This window comes from Phoca vitulina, unplaced genomic scaffold (assembly GCF_004348235.1).
Source record: "Phoca vitulina isolate PV1807 unplaced genomic scaffold, GSC_HSeal_1.0 scaffold15, whole genome shotgun sequence".
Taxonomy (NCBI): Eukaryota; Metazoa; Chordata; class Mammalia; order Carnivora; family Phocidae; genus Phoca; species Phoca vitulina.
The window spans coordinates 13,204,142-13,225,725 of NW_022589718.1; the positions used below are offsets into that span (position 1 = coordinate 13,204,142).

A 21,584-nucleotide genomic window follows, 5' to 3' on the forward strand; every position below is an offset into this window, starting at 1 on the left:
TTTGGACCTTGATTCAACCAACTGTTAAAAACAACAAAACATTATGTTAAGAATCTACTTTTGTTGTTTGAAATTTTCCATAATAAAAAGTTAAAAATAAAAAATTAGGAGATTACTATTAAAAATGGTAATACAGAAAGCAAGATAACAATCAACGTGTAAATGTGATCTCTTTTCTTGTCTATCCTCTTTGTTACTGATTATTCCCCCACTCACCAGAAAGTAACAGATTTCACAATCTGTGTCTATATTAAGGGTAATGCAATATATGGACTTTGTAAGAGCGCAGGAACCAAGAAAAGAAAAAGGTATTTCTAGAGGAATGAGATTCCAAATGACAATCCAAATGATGCTGCGCTTAAGCCCTGAGCTTCATGTTCTCCTGGTGTAGCAATACCATTTGTAATGTGCCATTATGTAGCGCTTAATATATTCCAAAGCACATTATCTCATTTTATTCCCACTACAGCTCAGGGAGGTCAAGGAGAACCGGGAGTTCATCATTATTTTAAAGAGAAACCACCAGCTGTGAGGGATGCTCACATTATTAATTTTGAGGGGGAGGGAAAAAAAAAAAACACGGAACTATCAGCTTCTCCTTCAAACAAATGATGAAGAAATTATCCACTGAAAATAAACCACACTAGTCAAGAAAGCACTGTTCTTACATAGACATATCAATAAAGAAAATAAGAAATAGACAAGTGGGGGGCGCCTGGCTGGCTAAGTTGGTAGAGCATGTGACTCTTGATCTTGAAATTTTAAGTTCGAGCCCCCTGTTGGGTGTAGAGGTTACTTAAAAATAAAAATAAATATTTAAAAAAAGGGAATAGAAAAATGGAAAAATACCTCTCTCAAATTAAATGACCAATGAGTATATGACAAGAAATTAACTTTATTAATAAACCATTAAAACATCATGCCATTTTTACTAGACAGAATGAATCCATTTATATATGATAATATCCCCCAGCCGAGAGGGAGAAACAGGAAAAATAGACATTCTCATTCAAAGTGCCTACCTAGTTTCCATGTCTGTGCTAGGCCCCATACTACTTGATGGAATCAGTCTACTCTTCCTGGACCCAAGATGAAAAAGTCAGTGAACCCAATCAGATCATAATGGAATGATACAACCATACTGTCTTGATTCTAAAAAGCCACCAAATTTTCAATGGTATTAATAAAACTGCAAAGAAACAACTAAAGGGCTTATACAAACAAAGAGAAAATGCCAAACAAAGCCACCCAGATCACTGATTATCTTCCCATCTATACATTCCATTCCAGGGACCAGGGTCAGGTGTTAAAACAAGCAGAGGAGACATGTTCCAGGAATATTCCCACCAATGGCACACTGCCACAGAGTGAACAGTTCACACTAATCTAAACATTTCACTTTCTGTCCCTTGAGCTTATTTTTAAAGTGTCTAGTCAAAATCATTGGTCAGTCTGTTTCATGTTTATTTTATGTGCATAGTTCAAAAACACTCTTTTAATGAAATAAATTTCTTTTTGATGAACATTCTGTTACATGTCCCACCTTTCCATTTTTAGTTTCATTTAATTGGGGGAAATTACTGGGCATGTAGAACTATTTTTCATTACTGTTCTGTTCACATATTCTTAATATTAAGAAGGAAATCACCAATCCTATATAACCACTAATAATCTCAGTGTTCTACTGCAGTTCCTAATTAAGGAATCTGGAAAAAAACAACAACAACAAAAGCCCAAAACACACCAATCTATTTTGTAAAAATCTTAACCTCAACAAGGATGTAAAAGTGGCCATTTCTGTGGATAAAAAAGTTGCTTTGACCAGATAAATAGCCAAAGAAACTCATTATACTCCAAGAATGACAGGTCCTATGCAAGCACTTGGAAAACATCCTAACAAAGGCACAATGCACCAATCCTGAACCGCGAGGCAGGAAGACCCCATCACTCATATGATGGAAACATGGAAACTACAAAGCTCCGCCCACTGAGGCAGTCCTGGAATTTCCTTCCCTCAAAAAGATGCTGCTGATTCCCTGCCCCCACACATCAGGAATAATGACTGAAATCCACTGAAACACCCTAAAAATACAGAAACCCAAGTTCATTATGATATTCAAAAGCAGGGAAAGTGAAAGAAAAAGTGATAACCAGTCACCAATCCCTTATGTTCAAAACCGGCAGTGAAAGGGAAAGAATCAGGCACTTATCTTGCCTTCAACCTTTTTTCTGATAAACAATTTCAGGGTAAACAAAAAGAATTAGGAATGCAGTAAAGACCAGAGGATAAAGCCATGAAAACAAAGCTGACAGGGACCTTTACAGAGGAGGCATCCCACCTCTACTACGTGAACACAGGTCCATTTCCCATCACCAGAGAACAACCCGAACACTGGCTACTTCATAATGTGGTGCCACATAAAGCACAGGCCACCAACGAGGTTTCTTGACAAAACAGGTGACCCTGAATTTAACCAACCTTCCAAATCTAATCAAGCCTTTCAATCTGCAGTAAATAGAGGGGACGCAGGAACGAGCGGACAGACACCTAAAGAAAACAAACCAAAAAACCCAGGAGGGTTTTTTTCTCAGGAAGGCAGATACTTTTTTCAACAAAACAATGGCATAAAAAAGGGACAGGCTGAGGAAAGGGACTGCTCTAGATGAAAAGACACTTAAGACATGTAACTAAATGCAATATATGGGCCTCGTTTGAACAATTCAACTAAAAAGACTGAAGAGGAAGAGAAAAGAAACAAGACACTTAAAAAGCAAATTGTGGTGTAATCTTTTTTTTTTTTAAAGATTTTATTTATTTATTGGAGAAAGAGTGAGAGAGAGCATGAGAGGGAGAAGCAGACCCCCCACCGAGCGGGGAGCCAGATGCGGAACTCGATCCTGGGACTCCAGGATCATGACCTGAGCTGAAGGCAGTCGCCTAACCGACTGAGCCACCCAGGCGCCCTGGTGTAATCTTGATAACGCTTAAATATGAATGATGGGTTTCTGGGGTCGATTATATGATTCTCTCTACATTTTGGTATGTTGAAACAATAGAGAGGGAGACTTACTCCCCCTAAACAGAAATAAAACAAACCTTCAAAACACCAATGTCTTTTGTATTGTGGCCAAAAAACAAGTTCCTTCTGTAAAGTTGCCAAGTAGACTCGGACTCAATGAAGCCTGGGTCCTAAGTGGTAAGTGATTTAAGTTATCAAGGGGATGGTCTCATCAGAGTTTTGTTATGCAAACAAGCCCACCCCCAGCCTTAAAGTCACAGAGTAGTAAGAATTTTTAATAAAAGGTTTTCCTTTCCAAAAAAATTCAGCCTTGTAAAACCAAAACAAAACAGCAATGCACTCTCCCTCTCTGCAGGCTTCTCTCCATCTGTCAAATGGAGACAATGCTGCCTTACAGTTTTTATCAAGGGTTAGCAATAATGTATGTATGTGCCTTTATTTGGCCCGTGGCAGTGGCTCAATTAAATGACAGCTTATAAAAAAATCATACTTCTAGCCAATTAGCTACAACCTCAAGATCCTGAAATCTACCACAACCATGTGGGCATAGAAGAGAAGATGAAACTGCAGACCAGCCAACCCATTTAGTTCAGCTCTGTGAGACCATGACCAGAGGACCGATCCAGTAAACCTGTGCCTGGTATTCTAACCTTCAGAATCTGTGAAACAGTGAGTGTATGTCATTTTAACCCCCACCCCCAATCCAGCCTCCTTTATCAGCTTGCTGATATTAAACATAAATGTTTATCTGGGATGACTAAAGCATCATGCTGGTGAGATGTCTTCTGTGAAGGAATAAATAACCAGCAACGATCTCGTCCTGTTCACCTGGTATCTATGGATTTCCTTGATTTGGCACAAGAGCCCACCCCAGCCCAGTGTGGTCACCCTCTACTTCCTTCTGCGCACCTCTCTGGCTTCACCAGACTGCAAGTGCTTCTTTAACCCCTTCCTTCCTACACTTTCACGTCTGATCTTCACAGAAGCCACTCCTTCAGTCTGTAGATCACTTCTACATCATCTCTCCTTACTGAAATGTTTCTCATCTTTAGATGCTAGGTCAGCAGACCTCCAGGAGATCTTTTCCCTTCCCCCTAGTTACCAGCATTCTCATCTGCACACAGCATTACCTACAACTTCAATTTAGCACTTGCTCTGCCTTCTACTGCAGTCATTTACAGGCTTGTTTCCCCTACTAAAGTGTAAACACCTCGAGAGCAGAACTGTACCTTATTCAGCTTTTTATCGCTCACCTCCCCTCAAATGTTTGCTAAACTCAAGTGAGAAAACTGAAACAGGAACTCACCATAATTTCCTGTAACAGAGCTGTTAATGTTTGACCAGCTTGATCTCCTTGACCTCTGGAGAGATATTTAATTAAAGGACAGAAAGACACTCCTTCACCTCAGACACTAATTAGATTATTTCGTTCAAACCAAGATGCTGCTTCTGGCTGCAACTCCATCGTTTCTCAGGATAGCTAAAACCCTAGTGCTACACACATTGTGGAATGAAAAGGAGGAATGATAAAGGACCTGCATCTGCACCACAAGCTTGAGATTTTCACTTCTCTTTTTCTCCAAACCACCACTTTTGCCAGGCTTTTCCCCAAGGAAAAGAACTTGATTACATGACATTCCTTTGTTACAATTCAGCTGCACATTCATTGATACGCAAAAATGTGGCCTAGAATGGAGAATGAAAGCAGGAATCAGAGCAACATGTAATACAAATATAACCATGTGTATCCTTGTATGACTATTCATCACAAATGTTAAAATGCTTATCTCTGCGGGGAGGTGTGAGGTAATTTTCCGCATTCAACTGAAAAATACACATATTGGGGCGCCTGGGTGGCACAGGTGGTTAAATGCCCGACTCTTGATTTCAGCTCAGGTGTTGATCTCAGGGTCATGAGTTCAAGCCCCCACATTGGGATCCACGCTGGGCGTGGAGCCTACTTAAAACAAGAAATACAGATATTATGTTACATAAAAAGTTCTATTATTAAAGACCCAACGACTGTTAAAGATGCCTTAAACCTCTGTATTTAAAAATTTATCTCATCTATAAAACTGTAGGTTAAAAAATACAATGGAAATATAATAGAATTTAACACCCTGTGTCTCTAGGTTTGGGAACTTAGAAACAATCTGTCCCCTGGTTTTTTTTTTTTTTTTTTAATCTTTTCCAAGTTTCTTGAAGTGAACTTGTATTCCATTTGGCAATGGGGGTGGGGTGGGGGTGATTAAACAGTTTTGAAGGGTACTCAGTCCAGATCCATTCCCCCAAGGAAGTTCTCTGCGAATGAATGGGAGGCATATTATCCAGCTCTTCAAACTACCACGTATGCAGCTACTGGGATGGTCTCCAGAGAGTGAGTGGCATAAACAGGAGCCCGTAGTCAAACCCGAGGCTGGCATGTGAGCCTGCAGGGCCCCAGGTACTGGTGGGGCACGGTTTCCCTCCAGTCTAGCTCTGAATGGCTTTAGCTGCTGCAAACTCAATCACCTGCCCCAAATCTATAGTAGCCATCTGGTGACTGCAGGTTCTCCATGCCCAAAGACTACTAAAGACCCCAAAGAACTTTTATATGGGTTCTATCATATTAAAAATTAAAACTTTAATTTTAAAAACATTTATCAATTCATTTAAAAAAACCATTACCTATTAAGATAAATGTTTTGTGAAAAACAACTACACACACCAAAACAAATAAGGAAACACTTCAGTTCTACATTTTTGCAAACCTCTTTATTCTCTGGCGTAATAGTAGACAACTGGATTCTCATACCTGCTTTTAATTCAACCTATTGCAAGGTATTGTATTGGTTGTAGTATATATATATATATCTTTAAAGATTTTATTTATTTAATTGAGAGAGAGCAGGAGCAGGGGAGGGGCAGAGGGAGAGGGAGAAGTAAACTCCCCACTGAGCAGGGAGCCTGATGTAGGGCTCAATCCCAGGACTCTGGGAACATGACTGAGCCGAAGGCAAACGCTTAACTGCAGATGCTTAACCGACTGAGCACCCAGGCGCCCCTGGTTGTAGTATATTATAAAGAAAGCATTGGGCGCCTGAGTGACTCGGTCATTAAGCCTCTGCCTTGGGCTCAGGTCATGATCCAGGGTTCTGGGATCGAGCCCCACATCAGGCTCCCTGCTCAGCGGGGAGTCTGCTTCTCCCTCTCCCACTCCTCCTCTCGCTTTCTCTGTCTCTGTCAAATAAATAAATAAAATCTTTAAAAAAAAAAAAAAAGCATGGCCTCACAGGTGAGATGAGGGGTGATAACTATTAATGAATAAAATGAGGCAACATTTGAAAGATCAGCATAATTCAGTGAACCAATACTTTCCAAATGACCAATGTGTCATACCATAAAATCATGCATGGGTAAAAGACCCAACTAAAATAGGAAATGGAATTTAATGTAACAATACGAAAAGCTCATGGATAAAGTTTCAGATTTCACAATGCAATAAATCTTGGTGTAATGCAAAAAAGGAATCTCTACAATTACCTGTAAAAGGTACTAAAATACTCCTTCCTTCACAAGTTATCTACTTCCATGAGGCCATATATTTTTTTAAGATTTTACTTATTTATTTGACAGAGAGAGACACAGTCAGAGGGAACACAAGTGGGGGAGTGAGAGAGGGAGAAGCAGGCCTCCTGCTGAGCACAGAGCCCAATGCAGGGCTCCATCCCAGGACCCTGGGATCATGACCTGAGCCAAAGGCAGTGCTTAACGACTGAGCCACCCAGCCACCCCACATGAGGCCATATTTTTAAAATGAATTAGTAAATATTTTTAAAACTTGTTTTAATTTTCAATATGGTAATATGTATCCTTCCCATTCTGGCAAAAAAAAAAATCATAAAAGGACCTGTAATCAACAGCTGAGACTGAATAAAAATATTTACTTCTTCATCAAGGACATTCTCAGGTGAAACTGGTTTCTTGAACACAGCATGGGACCGTGAAGAACACAATGCTCCTGAGTGCAGTTTGGTGCCGCTGTCTGGACATGTACGAAGGTGCCAGTAGTTGAGCCCACTGCTACCCAGTAAGAAAAATAAACTACTCTCATGAAAATAGTTTAGACCTTGGGGACTCCCTGAAAGGGTCTTGGAGACCAACCAGGGGTTGGCAGACAAATACTTTGAGAACTGCTGTCCGAGAAAAGGCACCTCTTTGAGGATTTACAAGTGTGCGAAAAGGACGAAGGGAAGAAACAGAGAGCCTTCATCAAACTTTACGAAATGCCTTCCTTTTAATGAGTGAGTGAGGAGAGCACAAGGCCTTAACAGAATTAAGTCTATGGTAGCTGTTTCTTCTGGAATGTCCCAGTAAACGAACTCCTTTATTCTCTCATTTCTCTGCAGATGTAATGAATAATTTGAGTTTACAAAACATGAAAGTTGGGGCAGTTATTTGCATTACAAAAGAATTCTGTGATTTCCAAGGAGATTTGACTTCCTGAGTTCTTAGGCCTTTGTTTATAGCTAATCAATGATTAAACAAGAAACAAATTCAAATCAAAATGTTAATAGCCATTGCTAATCAAAGATAGGCTAACTCATTAAACTGTAATGTAAATAACTGGATCAGATTCGCTGATCTACACAGTACTGCAGTAACTTACCTCCCACATAAAACCAGATATATCTATATATAGACCAGATAGATATATATATCTATATATCTTACCACATCCATTACCTAATATTATTTTAGTATTATTGTTAAATTTATTTATTTTTAGAAAGATTTTATTTCTTTATGAAAGAGCGTGAGAGAATGAGAGCACATGAGCAGGTGGAGGGGCAGAGGGAGAAGCAGGCTCCCCACTGAGCAGGGAGCCAGATGCGGGGCTCGATCCCAGGACCTGAGATCATTACCTGAGCAGACAACCAACTGAGCCACCCAGGCGCCCTTAAATTTCGTTATTAAAAATTATCCACATTAAGCAAAAACTAGGAACGTGTGCAGGTTTGAAGAGAAGACAGGGGCAGAAGCGGGCTGTAAACACTGATGTGGTACAGTAAATTTTTTTTTTTTTAAAGGAAAATAGTTTTGCTTTGTCAGAGTGGGACATATGGGGAAATAAACCTTATTAAGGTGTCTTGGTTTCTAAGAGTATTTTGCTGTCCTCATCGACTGGAGTTTTGTTTCATGTTTTTTTGATGTAGTGTTCCATGATTCATTGTTTGTGCATAACACCCAGTGCTCCATGCAGAGCATGCCCTCTTTAATACCCATCACCAGGCTAACCCATCCTCCCACCCCCCTCCCCTCTAGAACCTTCAGTTTGTTTTTCAGAGTCCATCGTCTCTCATGGTTCGTCTCCTCCTCCGATTTCCCCCCCTTCATCTGTTTCATGTTTCTATTCCTCAGAATGTCCAGGGGCCTAAGCACCTGGTACCCTTATACATATCCTGAGGGTTAAATTCATGTCCTGATTCTTTTTTTTTTTTTTTTAAGATTTTATTTATTTGACAGAGAGAGACACAGTGAGAGAGGGAACACAAGCAGGGGGAGTGGGAGAGGGAGAAGCAGGCTTCCCGCTGAGCAGGGAGCCTGACGCGGGGCTCGATCCCAGGACCCTGGGATCATGACCTGAGCCGAAGGCAGACACTTAACGACTGAGCCACCCAGGCGCACCTCATGTCCTCATTCTTGACAATGGGCCTTTCTCTGTCATGTGAGAATCAGCCCACAAATGCCCTGTGGTGTTGGGGGTGAGAATATGCTCAGTGGATCACTCAATCGTTATGAAGTCTCAATACCCAGAAGGGAAACCATGACAAGTTTCTGTGAACGGCACTTCTGGTAGCTTCAAACCGCTCTAACAGCAAGGACACAATCCCTCGGCAGTCCCGCCGTGGAGCTGCTTCAGAGGGAATGGGCACGTGATCCAAGTAAGCACAATCCTGCAAAGCTCAGCTTCCACACTTTTGAGGTCCTGGTCTCCTTTCCACTCGGCAGCCAGCTGCCTCCTCTTTCCTCCCCGTGTCCACCTCCTGGCTCCCCCTTCCTGTACCACTTCCCAAGGCCTCTGGCCACCCAAAGACTCCCCATTACTGCTCTACTCCACAACTTCCTTTTCACGCTTGGGCCCCCCCTCCCATCAAAACCCTTACGGGCAAGGACTGGGGTAAGAAAAAGAGGTGAAATAATTTGTGTCTTCACCATCACTGGTTCCTTTCCCTAAAACTTTGTGGAAGTGGGGTGGGAGTCTGGGGAGGAGCGAAGCTTCCTTCCTAGAAGCACCACATCCCCAAGGTACTTCCTAGTGGCATTTCAAGTCATATTAAAAAAAAAAAAAAAAAATTCGGGAAAGTGACTTCCCCACCACCACTCTATTTCCTCCACTACATAAAAGAGATTTTTATGGTGTTCTACTTCCATTCCTGTCTCCCCAGTGCAGCTTCCTAGAGCTTTAAGGAAGGAGAGTCTTCCTTAAAGCACAAGACTGCCATGCTCAACAATCTGCATTCTCTCCCCACCAGTTAATTTAGAAAAAATTCCCTGCCAGGCATCAAAGGCCCTCACCAGCACACCTTCCATGTAAAGAGCCCTTAAAAAATAATGCTTTGGGTGTACAGTCCTGGATGGAAAACTGGTCCTGGGGTAAGTGAGAAGAGAGGACAGTGTGATCACATGTTGTAACCAAACTAAACCAAAGATAACCTGACACACTATTTTTTATACATATACATATAAAAGGATAGAAATGTATGTAGGAAGATATGCAACAGAACATTAACAGTGGTTATTTCTAGATGGTAGGAAAATACGTATTTTTAACCCTTTAAATTTAATTTATGGTTTCCTACTCTAACAATACAGTGAATTAAGCATGGTCATTTTACAAAATGAAATGAAACTATAATTTTGTAAAGAGAAGATTCAAGAAAAAAGGGATATTGGGCCTATTTCTCAAATGCAGATGAGCCCAGATTGTGATCATGTGGTCAACATAACTGTCTGCAAGGATGTTCCTTAAAATGGACTCAAATCTTTTATCTCCCTAAATAACAGACCCAACAGCCAGTTAGACATCCCTCCTATTTCTGTGTTAGTTTTATTTATTTATTTATTTATAAGATTTTTATTTATTTGAGAGAGAGAGAGAGCATGAGAGGGGGGAGGGTCAGAGGGAGAAGCAGACTTCTGCTGAGCAGGGAGCCTGATGCAGGACTTGATCCTGGGACTCCAGGATCATGACCTGAGCCGAAGGCAGTCAGTTGCCAGGCGTCCCTGTGTTAGTTTTTACTTTCAAACAATTGCAGGACTAGGTCTCTCAATCCCATCCTTTATATAAGGAGCAACTAAGGTTTTTGATCTGTGTGAAAAATTTTCTGCAGGTTGCTCATCAGCTTTTGGGGACTTTACAAAGAGGGACCACCTAGAGAACACACTGTCTACTTAACCGTAAATTGGTAGGTATATATGCTGGTTTCATACTATCACTGTTTCAAGAGGACTGTGCAGATGAAGTCTTAGGATCTGAAACAATGTAAGACAGAGCTGTATTATTGCCTGTTTCCATTCATGCTCATTTCCATTTCCTTGAATGATGTGAAACACTTTAGCAAACTGCCTGCATGTCATCCAAGTATAAATCAAAGAAGTCAAATATCCTCATCTTTGCTGATGATACCATTATTCATTAAACTAAAATACCTGAATTGTTGAAAATGGGTCACTTGTATTTTCTGAAACAACTCAATGAACCATACCAAAACTAAATAAAAACCATCAATAGTTCAATTTGGTCAACTATGTAAAAATACATTTTACAGTTAGTGCATCCTGGCCATCAAAATCTGATGCTTTAAAGTTATATGGAAGCTTGACTTTCACTGAGCAGTGACCTGCCCTGAAATCTTTTCCTTATAATCTCATGCAGGCCTCTGGGGTCTCTAATAAGATCATCTTTAAAGGCTTGAGTTAATTTTTTTTAGAGAGAGCATGGGTAAGGGGGAGGGGGAGGGAGAGGGTGAGAGAATCCCAAGCAGGCTCCACACTCAGTGAGGAGCCCGACTCGGGGCTCGAACTCATGACCCTGAGATTATGACCTGAGCTGCAATCAAGAGTCGGATGCTTAGCCGATTGAGCCACCCACGTGCCCCTCTGTATTTTTATTTTATTTTTTTTTAAGATTATTTATTTATTTGTCAGAGAGAGAGAGAGAGAGAGAGCACAAGCAGGGGGAGTGGCAGGCAGAGGGAGAAGCAGGCTCCCTGCTGAGCAGGGAGCCTGATGAGGGACTCGATCCCAGGACCCTGGGATCATGACCTGAGCTGAAGGCAGACGCTTAACCAACTGAGCCACCCAGGTGTCCCTCTCTCTGTATTTTAAAGAAAAACTTCAATTAGTTACTGACATTTGAAAATGACGACACTTCATTCATTCACTCATTTATTTTTCAGTAGGCTCCAGTGTGGAGCCCAATGTGGGGCTTGAACTCATGACCTTGAGCTGAAATCAAGAGTTGGATGCTTAACCCACTGAGCCACCCAGGCGCTCCACGGCTGGAGTTTAAAGCACCTCCTAAAGAATACCTTAAAAGCAACTATAGCCAAAAGCACCTGTCGGCTCTAAGTTAGGAATGTGGTGCAGGGAGATCAGCCATTAGGCCTAAAATAAGCTGTGTGACTTTGGGGAAGTTACTCAAACTTGTTTTAGTCTTCTTGGCTGGAAAATAGGTATTTTACACTGTTCTTAAGGATTAGAATAGCGGCTCAATAGCTGTTTCCTTTCTTCTTATCCATTTAATAAAATTCAACAGATCAATCAACCAACCACCTGAATTGCGGCAGCCCAGGAGCTGGCTGTGCTCACCTGGGCATTAGGTAACCCACCAGTGTCTACCACCCTCCTCCTGCTCTGATTCTAGCAAGGGCTCTGTGTCACTGTGAATTAGTACCTACAGCAAAGGCAACAGAGGCTGTGGCATGGGATTCTCAGAGCCCAGGTATTACTTTTGGCCCTAAAGGCCATTTAATCTCACTGGACATCAGAACTTTATCTTAAGGGCATCTGGGTGGCTCAGTCGGGTAAGCGACTGCTTCGGCTCAGGTCATGATCCCAGGGTCCTGGGATCGAGCCCTGCATCCTGTCCTGCTCGCTCTCTCTGTTGAATAAATAAATAAAATCTTAAAAAACAAAAAAAGGGGGGGAATTTTATCTTAAAGGTAAAGGGATAAGTTAAATGATTCTGAAATTAAAAAACTGGATAGAGATACATTTTTTATTATATGCATACTAAAAGTTGTGGAAGGACAGACCCCAAAATGTTAATGGTGGTTATCTCTGGTATAACTTGGTGACTTTTATTTTCTTCTTTATATTTTTCTGGACTGCTGGAAATTTTTTTTTCCTCGAGAAGTACAATTTTTATCATCCGAGAAAACAAACAATTTGCATTATGTAATATGAAACACAAAAATCCAAGGAAGTTGCTTTTCATAGCAAAAGAGTCTTGCCCTCATCCCCACAGAACACCTGCAACTCTGTCTTTGCCTTGCCTCCCCCTAAGCAGCTTGATTAGGTCTTCTTCAGGGCCAGTCGCTAGCTTTTTGAACAACCCCACTTGCGGAGAGCAGGTGTGGGATACACAGGGCCTGCTACTAGCTGGCATCTGCACATTCCCGAGCAGAGCTGGGGACTGGACGCACACCCTCAGTCTTTCCAATGGCACATGCTGTGTATGCTTCCTTGAAAAATGCAGGTACCCTAACTCTGTTCCATGGGCACATGGAGCTTCAGATCAGGCCCTGAATGGCCCCATCCCACAGAGTTGAAAGTTAACTGATTTCATGTTTCCAGAGTGTTGGCCCTAGGAGAGCCCTTGCTAGGCACCTTAGAAGTTCTCTGAACTTTCAGAGGATCTTTTCAGACATGAGAGAGAAAATTCACTTCCAACATAGTCAGGGTCAATATTGGATAAATGGGAAATTCCAGTGGTATGGCAAGAAAACAAGGAAGTGATCTGATTATTCACCAAGGGGTTATGTGCTTAACAGGTATTTTTAATAAGAGTATTAATTTAAGAGAGCATGCTTTGTTTTTGGACTGGGGTGGGGAATAGGAATGGGTACAAGGCTGGGGAGAAGAGTGTGTCAGCAGTAGGAGAATTTAACTTGCTCTGCTAGGCATTCTCAAACCTGACTGTGCATCAGAAACATCCAAAAAGCTTTTAAAAATACAGAGCATGAGTTCTAGACCAGCCAGAATCCCTAGGGTTGGACTACAGGAATCTGAATTACTGCAAAGTTCTAGAGTCTTCTGATATTTGCTCCATAAAATTCTAGTTGAATGGGTAAAATCTGTTGACTCTGAGTAAAAGCTCTGTAGGTGTTGTCACTAGAATACAGTACGCCACAAGCAGTGTAAACAGATCAAGGGCACTGAGTCAACTCAATTCCCTGTGTATTATGACAAAACTTACCAAAATAGACACTCTTAATACGTGCATTTTATCATTTCCTGATCATACCTCAATAACACTGAAAATTTTTAAACACTGTATATTTTTAAACTTCCAAATGAAAAAGCATAAAATAAAATCTGCAGTATCTTAACTTCACATGTATTTCTAGGTTCCAGATGCTAAGTATACAAAGGCAGAAAAACTACAGGTCTCAACTATGAGAACAGAAGGCATATCAACATATACATTCTTATTTTTTTTTTAAAGGTTTATTTATTTGGGGGGGGGGGGCGTGGAGAGCAAGCACAGGGAGGGGCAGAGAGAGAGGGAGAGAGAAACGTTAGCAGATTCCATGTTGAGCATGGAGCCCAACTCGCGGCTCAATCTCACAACCCTGAAATCATGACCTAAGGCAAAACCAAGAGTTGGATGCTTAACTCACTGCGCCACCCAGATGCCCCAATGTATACATTCTTACACGTACGTGTTAAACAGTCACTGAAATTATTCACTCTTGTGAATGTGGCCCTCTCCTGTCAATTGATTTAATCCTCACAACCTTTTGGGTAAGTTTAATTATTACTGCCATTTAATAGATGAGACAATGGAGACAGAGAGGTTAAGTAACTAGATCAAAGTTATAAAACAAAAGTAACAGGTCAGAATTTAAATCCAGGCTCTATCACTTGATGTATTAGTCTGCTCAGGCTGCCATAACAAAATACCAGACTGGATGGTTTAAACAATAGAAATTAATTTTCTCACAGTTCTAGAGGCTATAAGTTCTAAGATCAAGGTGGGGGCAGGTTTGGCTTCCCCTGGGCCTCTGTAACTTGGCTTGCAGATGGCCACCTTCTTGCTATGTCCTCACCTGGATTTTCCTCTGTGTGAACACATCTCTGCCCATCTTTTTTTCTTAAGGAAGCTAGTCATATTGAATTAGGGCCCACCCTAATGGCCCCACTTAATTTGATGTCTTTAAAGACTTCATATCTCTAAATACACTTAATCTGGAGCCACTGGTGGTTGTTGGGATTTCAACATATGAATTCTGGCAGAACACAATTCAACCCATAACACCTCAAAGTTACTGGATCTTCCTAAGGCCTATTTTTCAACTGTAAAATAGTGCTACTGAGAATCCAGTTCACGTAAAATGCTTAGCAGTGTCTGGCAGACAGTATCATCATTTTACAGACAAGGAAAACAAAACTCAGAGAGACGGTGACTTGCCCTGTTTTCATCTCCAAAGTGGAGTTCTTACACTACAGAACACTACTTTCCTGTACAAGCAAATGCATAATCTAGCAGAATTTTATGTAATTTATAAATTTTCTGTTATCTCTTACTTCCTACTTTCTCACAGTGTTTTTCTTGCTTCATTATATACAAGAGAGTAAGAAGTTAAAACTATAAAAATTTCATTAGGGAAGTATAATACTTTCCTGGGACTGTGTGTTGACACTTTCATTCATCCTTTCTTCTAATTTGCAAAGACAATTGGCTATAGTCACAGTGATGAAAAGCCTCAGAAGATCAATGCCTACTTTTAACAATTAGGAAAGAAAAGTGACTCAATTGTTTTTTTAAGAAATTAAGATTATACTTTGTTTGCCTGGCCCTCTACATCTATTACAGCCACTTAATCCTCAACACCATCTTAGGATCTTGCTTTATTTAGCTCTTATAAGAAGCATGTGAATAAGGTATTATTCCCATTTTGTAGCTGAGAGAACAGGAGCAGAGCAAGGTTCAATGTGTTTAAGGTCCAACTTGACAATGACTTGACAAGCTTGACAATGACTGGCAGAACCAGAACCCTCACGGACATCTTCAAGTCTAAGGCCAAGGTTCTCCATTACAGGCCACCATCTCCTTTGGCAAGTGCAATACCTAGTTTTCTCATTTTTCATGCTCTGCACAAACAGAGCAGGTGCTTGGCAAATAAGTCTGATTCGGAGCAATCTGGACTAAGCTGCAAAAAATCTTTTACATCCTTTATATGGGCCAAGTTTCCTGACAACTTTGACCACCACCAATCCCTTGGACTGATCGCTCTTTTAAGGCAGCAACCAGTCCCCTTCTTTCCCAGTGTATAGCACACTGAGAGCTCATTAAAGTTCAACAAATATCCGAGAAACGAGAGTTCAAGTAAATATTTGTTGTATAATTGAATCTTAGCACATTCTTCCTTTAGTAGATGGCAATGGGTACTTTTCAGCCACAACTATAAAAAAACATTGGCAAAAAGAAACATTAAAAACCTCTCTCATCATCCACAACAGGGAAGTCTATAGGGTTTTTTTTTTTTTTTTTAAAGATTTATTTTAGAGAGAGAGAGCGCATGCGAGAAAGCACAAGCAAGTGGGGGGAGGGGCAGAGGGAGATGGAAAGAATCCTCAAGCAGACACCCCACTGAGTGTGCAGCCTAAGAGGCACTCGAACCCAGAACCCTGAGATCATGACCTCAGCCAAAATCAAGAGCTGGACACTTAACTGACAGAGCTACCCAGGCACCACTATAGGGTTTTTCCCAATCCTACAACTCTTTTTTTTTTTTTTTTTAAGATTTTATTTATTTATTTGACACAGAGAGAACAGCAAGAGAAGGAACACAAGCAGGGGGAGTGGGAGAGGGAGAAGGAGGCTTCCCGCTGAGCAGGGAGCCCGATGCGGGGATCAATCCCAGGACCCCGGGATCATGACCTGAGCCGAAGGCAGACGCTTAACGACTGAGCCACCCAGGTGCTCCAATCCTACAAATTCAAAGATTCCACTGCAGTCTACTCAACAGTGGTTGAACTGACCACCACCTTGAACACCCATTAAAGGCACAGTGCAACTGGAATTGCCAGTAAAGAACCACCAGTGTTCTTAGTCTGCAGTGTGCTTTCAGGAAAACAATTCTACCTATGTGACAGGGAAGTTCATAATTCCCAGAGGGAACTGTAATGGATGATAAAGTCGATCTGAGTCAGAGTGGAATTGCTGTTCATCAAGACCCCTGTGTCGTAGAAAGGAGCTATATTAAGAGAAATCATGCTAACTTTTATTTTCTCAAGAATATGCCAGTGTTTTGGATTTTTTTTAAACGTCAAGTTTGTTTTGCCACAAGCAGCCCGTGCCATGGAAATTATCTGACCACTTCTGAGCTGTTTTGTACACAGGGAAGGGAGGTGGGCAGAGCTGGCCAGAGCGGTGTTCTAAACTTTGCTCTGAGCTCTCCTATAACTTCAGAGACTCATGGATGTCCAGTCTGTTCATCTCTGTTGCTTTTGTGTACCCTGTAGTGAACTGGCTATCACCTTTCTGGCGACCAATTTCACAGAGCTTTCGAAACAGATTAAAAAAAACAACAACAAAAAACTGAGGTCCCAGAACAAAAGCATTCAATAAAGAATTGAAAGGATAAAGTATCACCAGCACTATACTTGCTGTCTGAATTCATCTTTTCAAAGCACTCTCAGATCTGAGGCAGAAAATTCACTAGAAAACTAAAGAGGTACTCTAGGTTACCTTTTCTAAATCAAGGTATCTTACAAATCCTCTTTTCTGACGCCTTAATCAAGACATTTCAGAGGGAAAAGAAGAGGCATACAAATGGAATAATTCTGCAAATAGCCAAATTAAAATATTTATCCACTTACCACTATAATATTAAATATATACAATGTACAAAAGGTAACTGAACTAGATGCTGTACGGATACAGAAATGTGTAAGAAATGTCCACTCATCCTCCCATAGTGCAACTGGACCATAAGATGAAACTTTTGTTTAGAAAGGATTCAAGTTTCTCTAGGACATGGAAGAACAAATTTCTTTTTCTTTATTATGACTTCTGGACTCACAGAAAAATTTTAGAAAACGCTGGAGGAGAAACTCTTATCTGTTAGTTTCCACTGACAAGTGGCAGCTTTCTCAAGAGTTACAGGGCTACAGAATGGCTATAACTTCCAAAATAACCTGATTAAACCTGACACACACATGACATGGGGGGGAGAAAGAAACTCATGTGCCCTTCAATTTCAATAAGAAAAGTTGAAAAGTATTGTCAAGGAAAGCAGGAAGATCATGTGGTTTGGAAAGAAAATCAAGAAAGACAGGGCAAAAATATTCCAAATAACAGCAAGTCACTTGGGATTCCCTGAATGCCCTGCCATATTAAATCACATATAGCTACGCAATGAAAAGAAAAGTTAAGGCCTATCTCACGCCTCACTTATGCTACTGATTGAGCTTAAGAAAGAAAATTAAGACAACCTTTTCAAGTTATTCAATCAAAGGCAAAACTGTAGACTGGCCATTTAAGGGAATAAGCTCATTAGGTGGGGTAAGACACTTGTTTAGCAATTAGTCAGTGTCTTTACCCAATTAATTTAAAACAGGAAGCCCTAGATTTCCTTAAATTTACCAGTATTAGTTTGCTAGAACTGATTGTTCCAACATATAAATTCTTTGTGTGTGTTTACTTTTCCTTCTAGATTTTATGGGCTCAACTGTTCTCAAAAATAGAACTTATCTGCTGCTTTCACTTTTAATATTCTCTTTTCCCAAGCCACAGAACTGATGATCTTCAACAAAGGAAGTAAATGCTGAGAACCGACTCTCCTATCCAGGGATGGGGAAATAAAGAAAGGTTTGTACCCCCAGGCAAACAGAACACCCTCACAATAAGGTCAAGGTGACATTAAGGAAATCTACAGCACATCAAACGAAATTTTGTAGTAGTTACAGTTCTAATCTAGCTGAACCACCATTTAGGACAGCCAATCATCAACAAGATTGCTGTATTTGGAATTCAGATAGGAAGAATCCACAGCCTCTTCACAGAAATGGAAAATGACACTTAGCTCTACGTCCTGTGGTGTAATTTCACATGCAGCACACAATTCTTGGTTATTCTTTTTTTTTTTTTTTTTTAATGAAAAGGAGATCAACTTACATGGCTCTCTGGCAATGAACTGAGGTACAGTGTTGGGCAGAGGAGTACTGGGGTTTGGAGTCCCTACTAGTTTGTTCTTGGCCATCTTCGTGTTTGCCTTAGCAAACTCTAGTCGTAGTGTTTGCGGAATTTCAGGATCGAAGCGGATGCCCTTTGGAAATAAAGAACAAATGGAAGATGTTTTCATTTCCTTAGAGTCAAACCGGAATGGTGACAAAATAAACACACCAGTAAATCCTGGCCTATCAGGAAAAAAAGGTCAGCGAGAACCCTGGTTCTCACTACTTACACAGAATACATGAAAACCTGTAATACCACATGTCCAGAAAGTCAGGGGAGATTTTGTTTACTTAATTAAAACATTTAGTTACTACATGTTTTTTCAATTATTTTTTCTTCCTGAACAGAAACGTTAGGTTTTGAACGTTAGGTTCAAGTTTTAAATATGGACCAGCAAATTCCTAGCATAGTGAAAAACTTCAATTAATGGATACCAATAAGAATAAAATAATTCCTGTAAAGCTCTGTGTAATACTGGAAATCGTAGTGATCTAGGCCCTTCGTAGTGTTCTGACACTGGCCTAAAACAATGTCATTCTTCAATGCCTTAGTTTCATCACCTAGAAATAAAGGGAGAAAAGTCCCCTCCCTAACTAGAGATCTTTCTTCGTGGTGATACATGTATTTGAGTTAGTAAAACAGGAACTAAGATTTAAGATTTCAATGTAACTAGTATCATTTAATTCTAGTTAGCTTATAAGTTTATATAAAATTTTAATGTCTTGTTGTGCTAAAGTCCCAGTTTTGATTACAGCTGGCCTATTAGCTACATGATTAGAGAGAAAACAGATTACACCGGCCAGAGACAGGGTAGTAATTTCAACTACCCTTGACCTTATATTGCAGTTTACCTAAAACAATTCAATACATAACAAACATTATAAAAACACAAGATTTAGGACAAGATAAGTCTATTCTAAAACCCTCCCACCATTCAAGAATGCCTCCATTGGGGTACCTTCATGGCTCAGTCTTATTAAGCGTCTGCCTTCGGCACAGGTCACGATCTCAGGATCCTGAGATCTAGCCCAGAGTCTAGCTCTGCACTCAGCGGGGACTCTGCATCTCCCTCTCCCTCTGCCCTTCCCCCCACCCACTCGGGCTTGCTCTCTCTCAAATAAATAAAATCTTAAAAAAAAAAAAAAAAAAGAATGCCTCCATTACTAAGCATAATGAATAACCTCATGATACCTATTTTCCAATGCTATGTATTCCAGCAACAGTTAACAAAAAGATAGCCCAGTATAGTGCATAAATGTGCATCCATAACAGGCTCAGGTCCCATGTTTGTCTGTATGGTATGTTCTGGAAAGGGGGTGGAGTTCTGAAAAGGAGTATCCTAAGAATACAGGTTTTCCATTTAGTGCACATGTTGGCCTATGGGCCCCAAAGTCCCCTTTCTACTTGATTCGCTTGAAGAAAAGTCAGAGCAATTCCCACCAGAAATCAGTAAGAATCTCTTGACTCCGTGCACCAGGATGAACAACTCTGAACTTCACAGGCTCAGCTCCAAAGATGGGAAGAAGAGCGTGACTGGATGGTAGCAGCAGTAAGAGAAATAAGGGGGAAGGAGGCAAGAGAGGTCCTCAGGGAGGTAGAACAAAAGCCACCAAGCCCTGACCTACAGACATCCTCGAGTGGGTGAAATTTCTTTGTGAGCCTGATTTATCCATTCTCTGAGAAGAAACACACTGAAGGTGGCAAACGGGTTTGGGCAGGAAAAGAAGGAATCCACTTTGTACAGCCCTAACTGACAAGAAGAAGCAAAAAGGGGGGTGCCAGTTATAAGAAATGTAAAAAGAAATTCTTTCCCTAACTGGTCTCAGTTTTTGTTTCAACTTAGGAAACCTCAGTATTATCTTGCCAAAGATGTATATGAGGAAAAGGAACACAGTAGTATTCTGAAGCAGAGTTTACTTCCATCCGCTTCCACTTGAGAGAATTGCACTCTATCAAAGCTAATATCACAACAGAATAAATATTTCCAAATATGGACCTGAAGAGCTGTGGTCTTTGCTGGGAGACAAATGCAGTCAGCCCCTGGCTATCATTTAAAGGTATGCTGTGGAAGGACTCGCGTATTCACATGACACGCCATGAGCTACACATAGTAACGATCTGCCATCAATTTCAGGGTGTCCTCCCTGGCACTGAACTCCACCAACCCTCCTGTGAAGAAGGAACTGAGCCCACATCAACTTGATCACGGTGGTTGGGGCCACTGTAACCAGAGGAGAGCATCCTGGGACCTGTCAGTGGTCCTCTGGACTTTCTAGCCTCAGTAACAAGAAGGCAATGAGGCGGCACATCTGAATTCTATGCCTCAGCTCTTCCACTGGTATTCCAGGGTCAACAGAGGCTCTGCACAACATGCTTGCCTTTTACACCGCCTGGACTGGTGGCTCCCGTCCTAAAACATGATGAACTGAGTCTCCCTCCACTCCCAAGCCCCTCTTCATATCCCTCCTCCCTGTGTGAGCTAAAGTAACAACACCATCGTGTTCCAAATCAGAGTTCCAGCTCCTTATTTAAAAAAAAAAAAAAAAAAAAAAAAAAAAAAGCAAGCTCAGAAGTTAAAATGACCTAATTTGTTTGGCAGCTTATTCAGAGGCCGGAGGCTTAGAATACAAGCCACATTCCTCTAACATCTTTAGCAGCAATACCATATTTGGTAATCAATATCCTGCCTAGCTCAGTTCCTATCCAGAGGGATCAGCCAAGCCAAAAACATTTTAAATGTTAAAGGATGATGGGGGGGGCGGGGAGGGGAGCTGGGCTAAGGAGAACATGGAAGTGGAAGGAAAGAAAAGAGGAAGATAGATAAGAAGACATTTAAAAAAAAAACCCAAAAACCAACCCAACACCTCGTGCTTTTAATTAAAGCCCTAATAAGATTATTCTCTGGCCAGAGTGACTTCACATTAAACCCTGTCAGGATAAGATTACCTCTGTGCCTGTTTCAAAATCAACTTTTTCCGCCTGTAATTCACCAAAACTCCTCTTATAATGAAGAGAAACCCTTCTCTTCAACCTGTAAATGGTATCTTATTTACATGATGATCAGAAAGGACAGTTTCTGGCTATCAGTATGATGTCAATTTGAGAATAGAGTTACT

At 40.9% G+C, this 21,584-nt stretch overlaps 1 protein-coding gene across 4 annotated transcripts in view; it reads right to left on the minus strand.

The window, feature by feature from the left end:
• The window catches only part of RBPMS (RNA binding protein, mRNA processing factor), a 170,337-nt gene that overhangs the window by 47,634 nt on the left and 101,119 nt on the right, over positions 1-21,584 (minus strand). For all 4 annotated transcript variants that reach the window (XR_004300545.1, XR_004300546.1, XM_032413473.1 and 1 more), the window contains exon 5: positions 18,409-18,559. Coding sequence is in view for 2 of the 4 variants with exons in the window: in XM_032413473.1 (XP_032269364.1) it covers positions 18,409-18,559 (151 nt within the window). In the remaining 2 variants the exon portion in view is untranslated. The remainder of the gene's footprint in view (positions 1-18,408; positions 18,560-21,584) is intronic.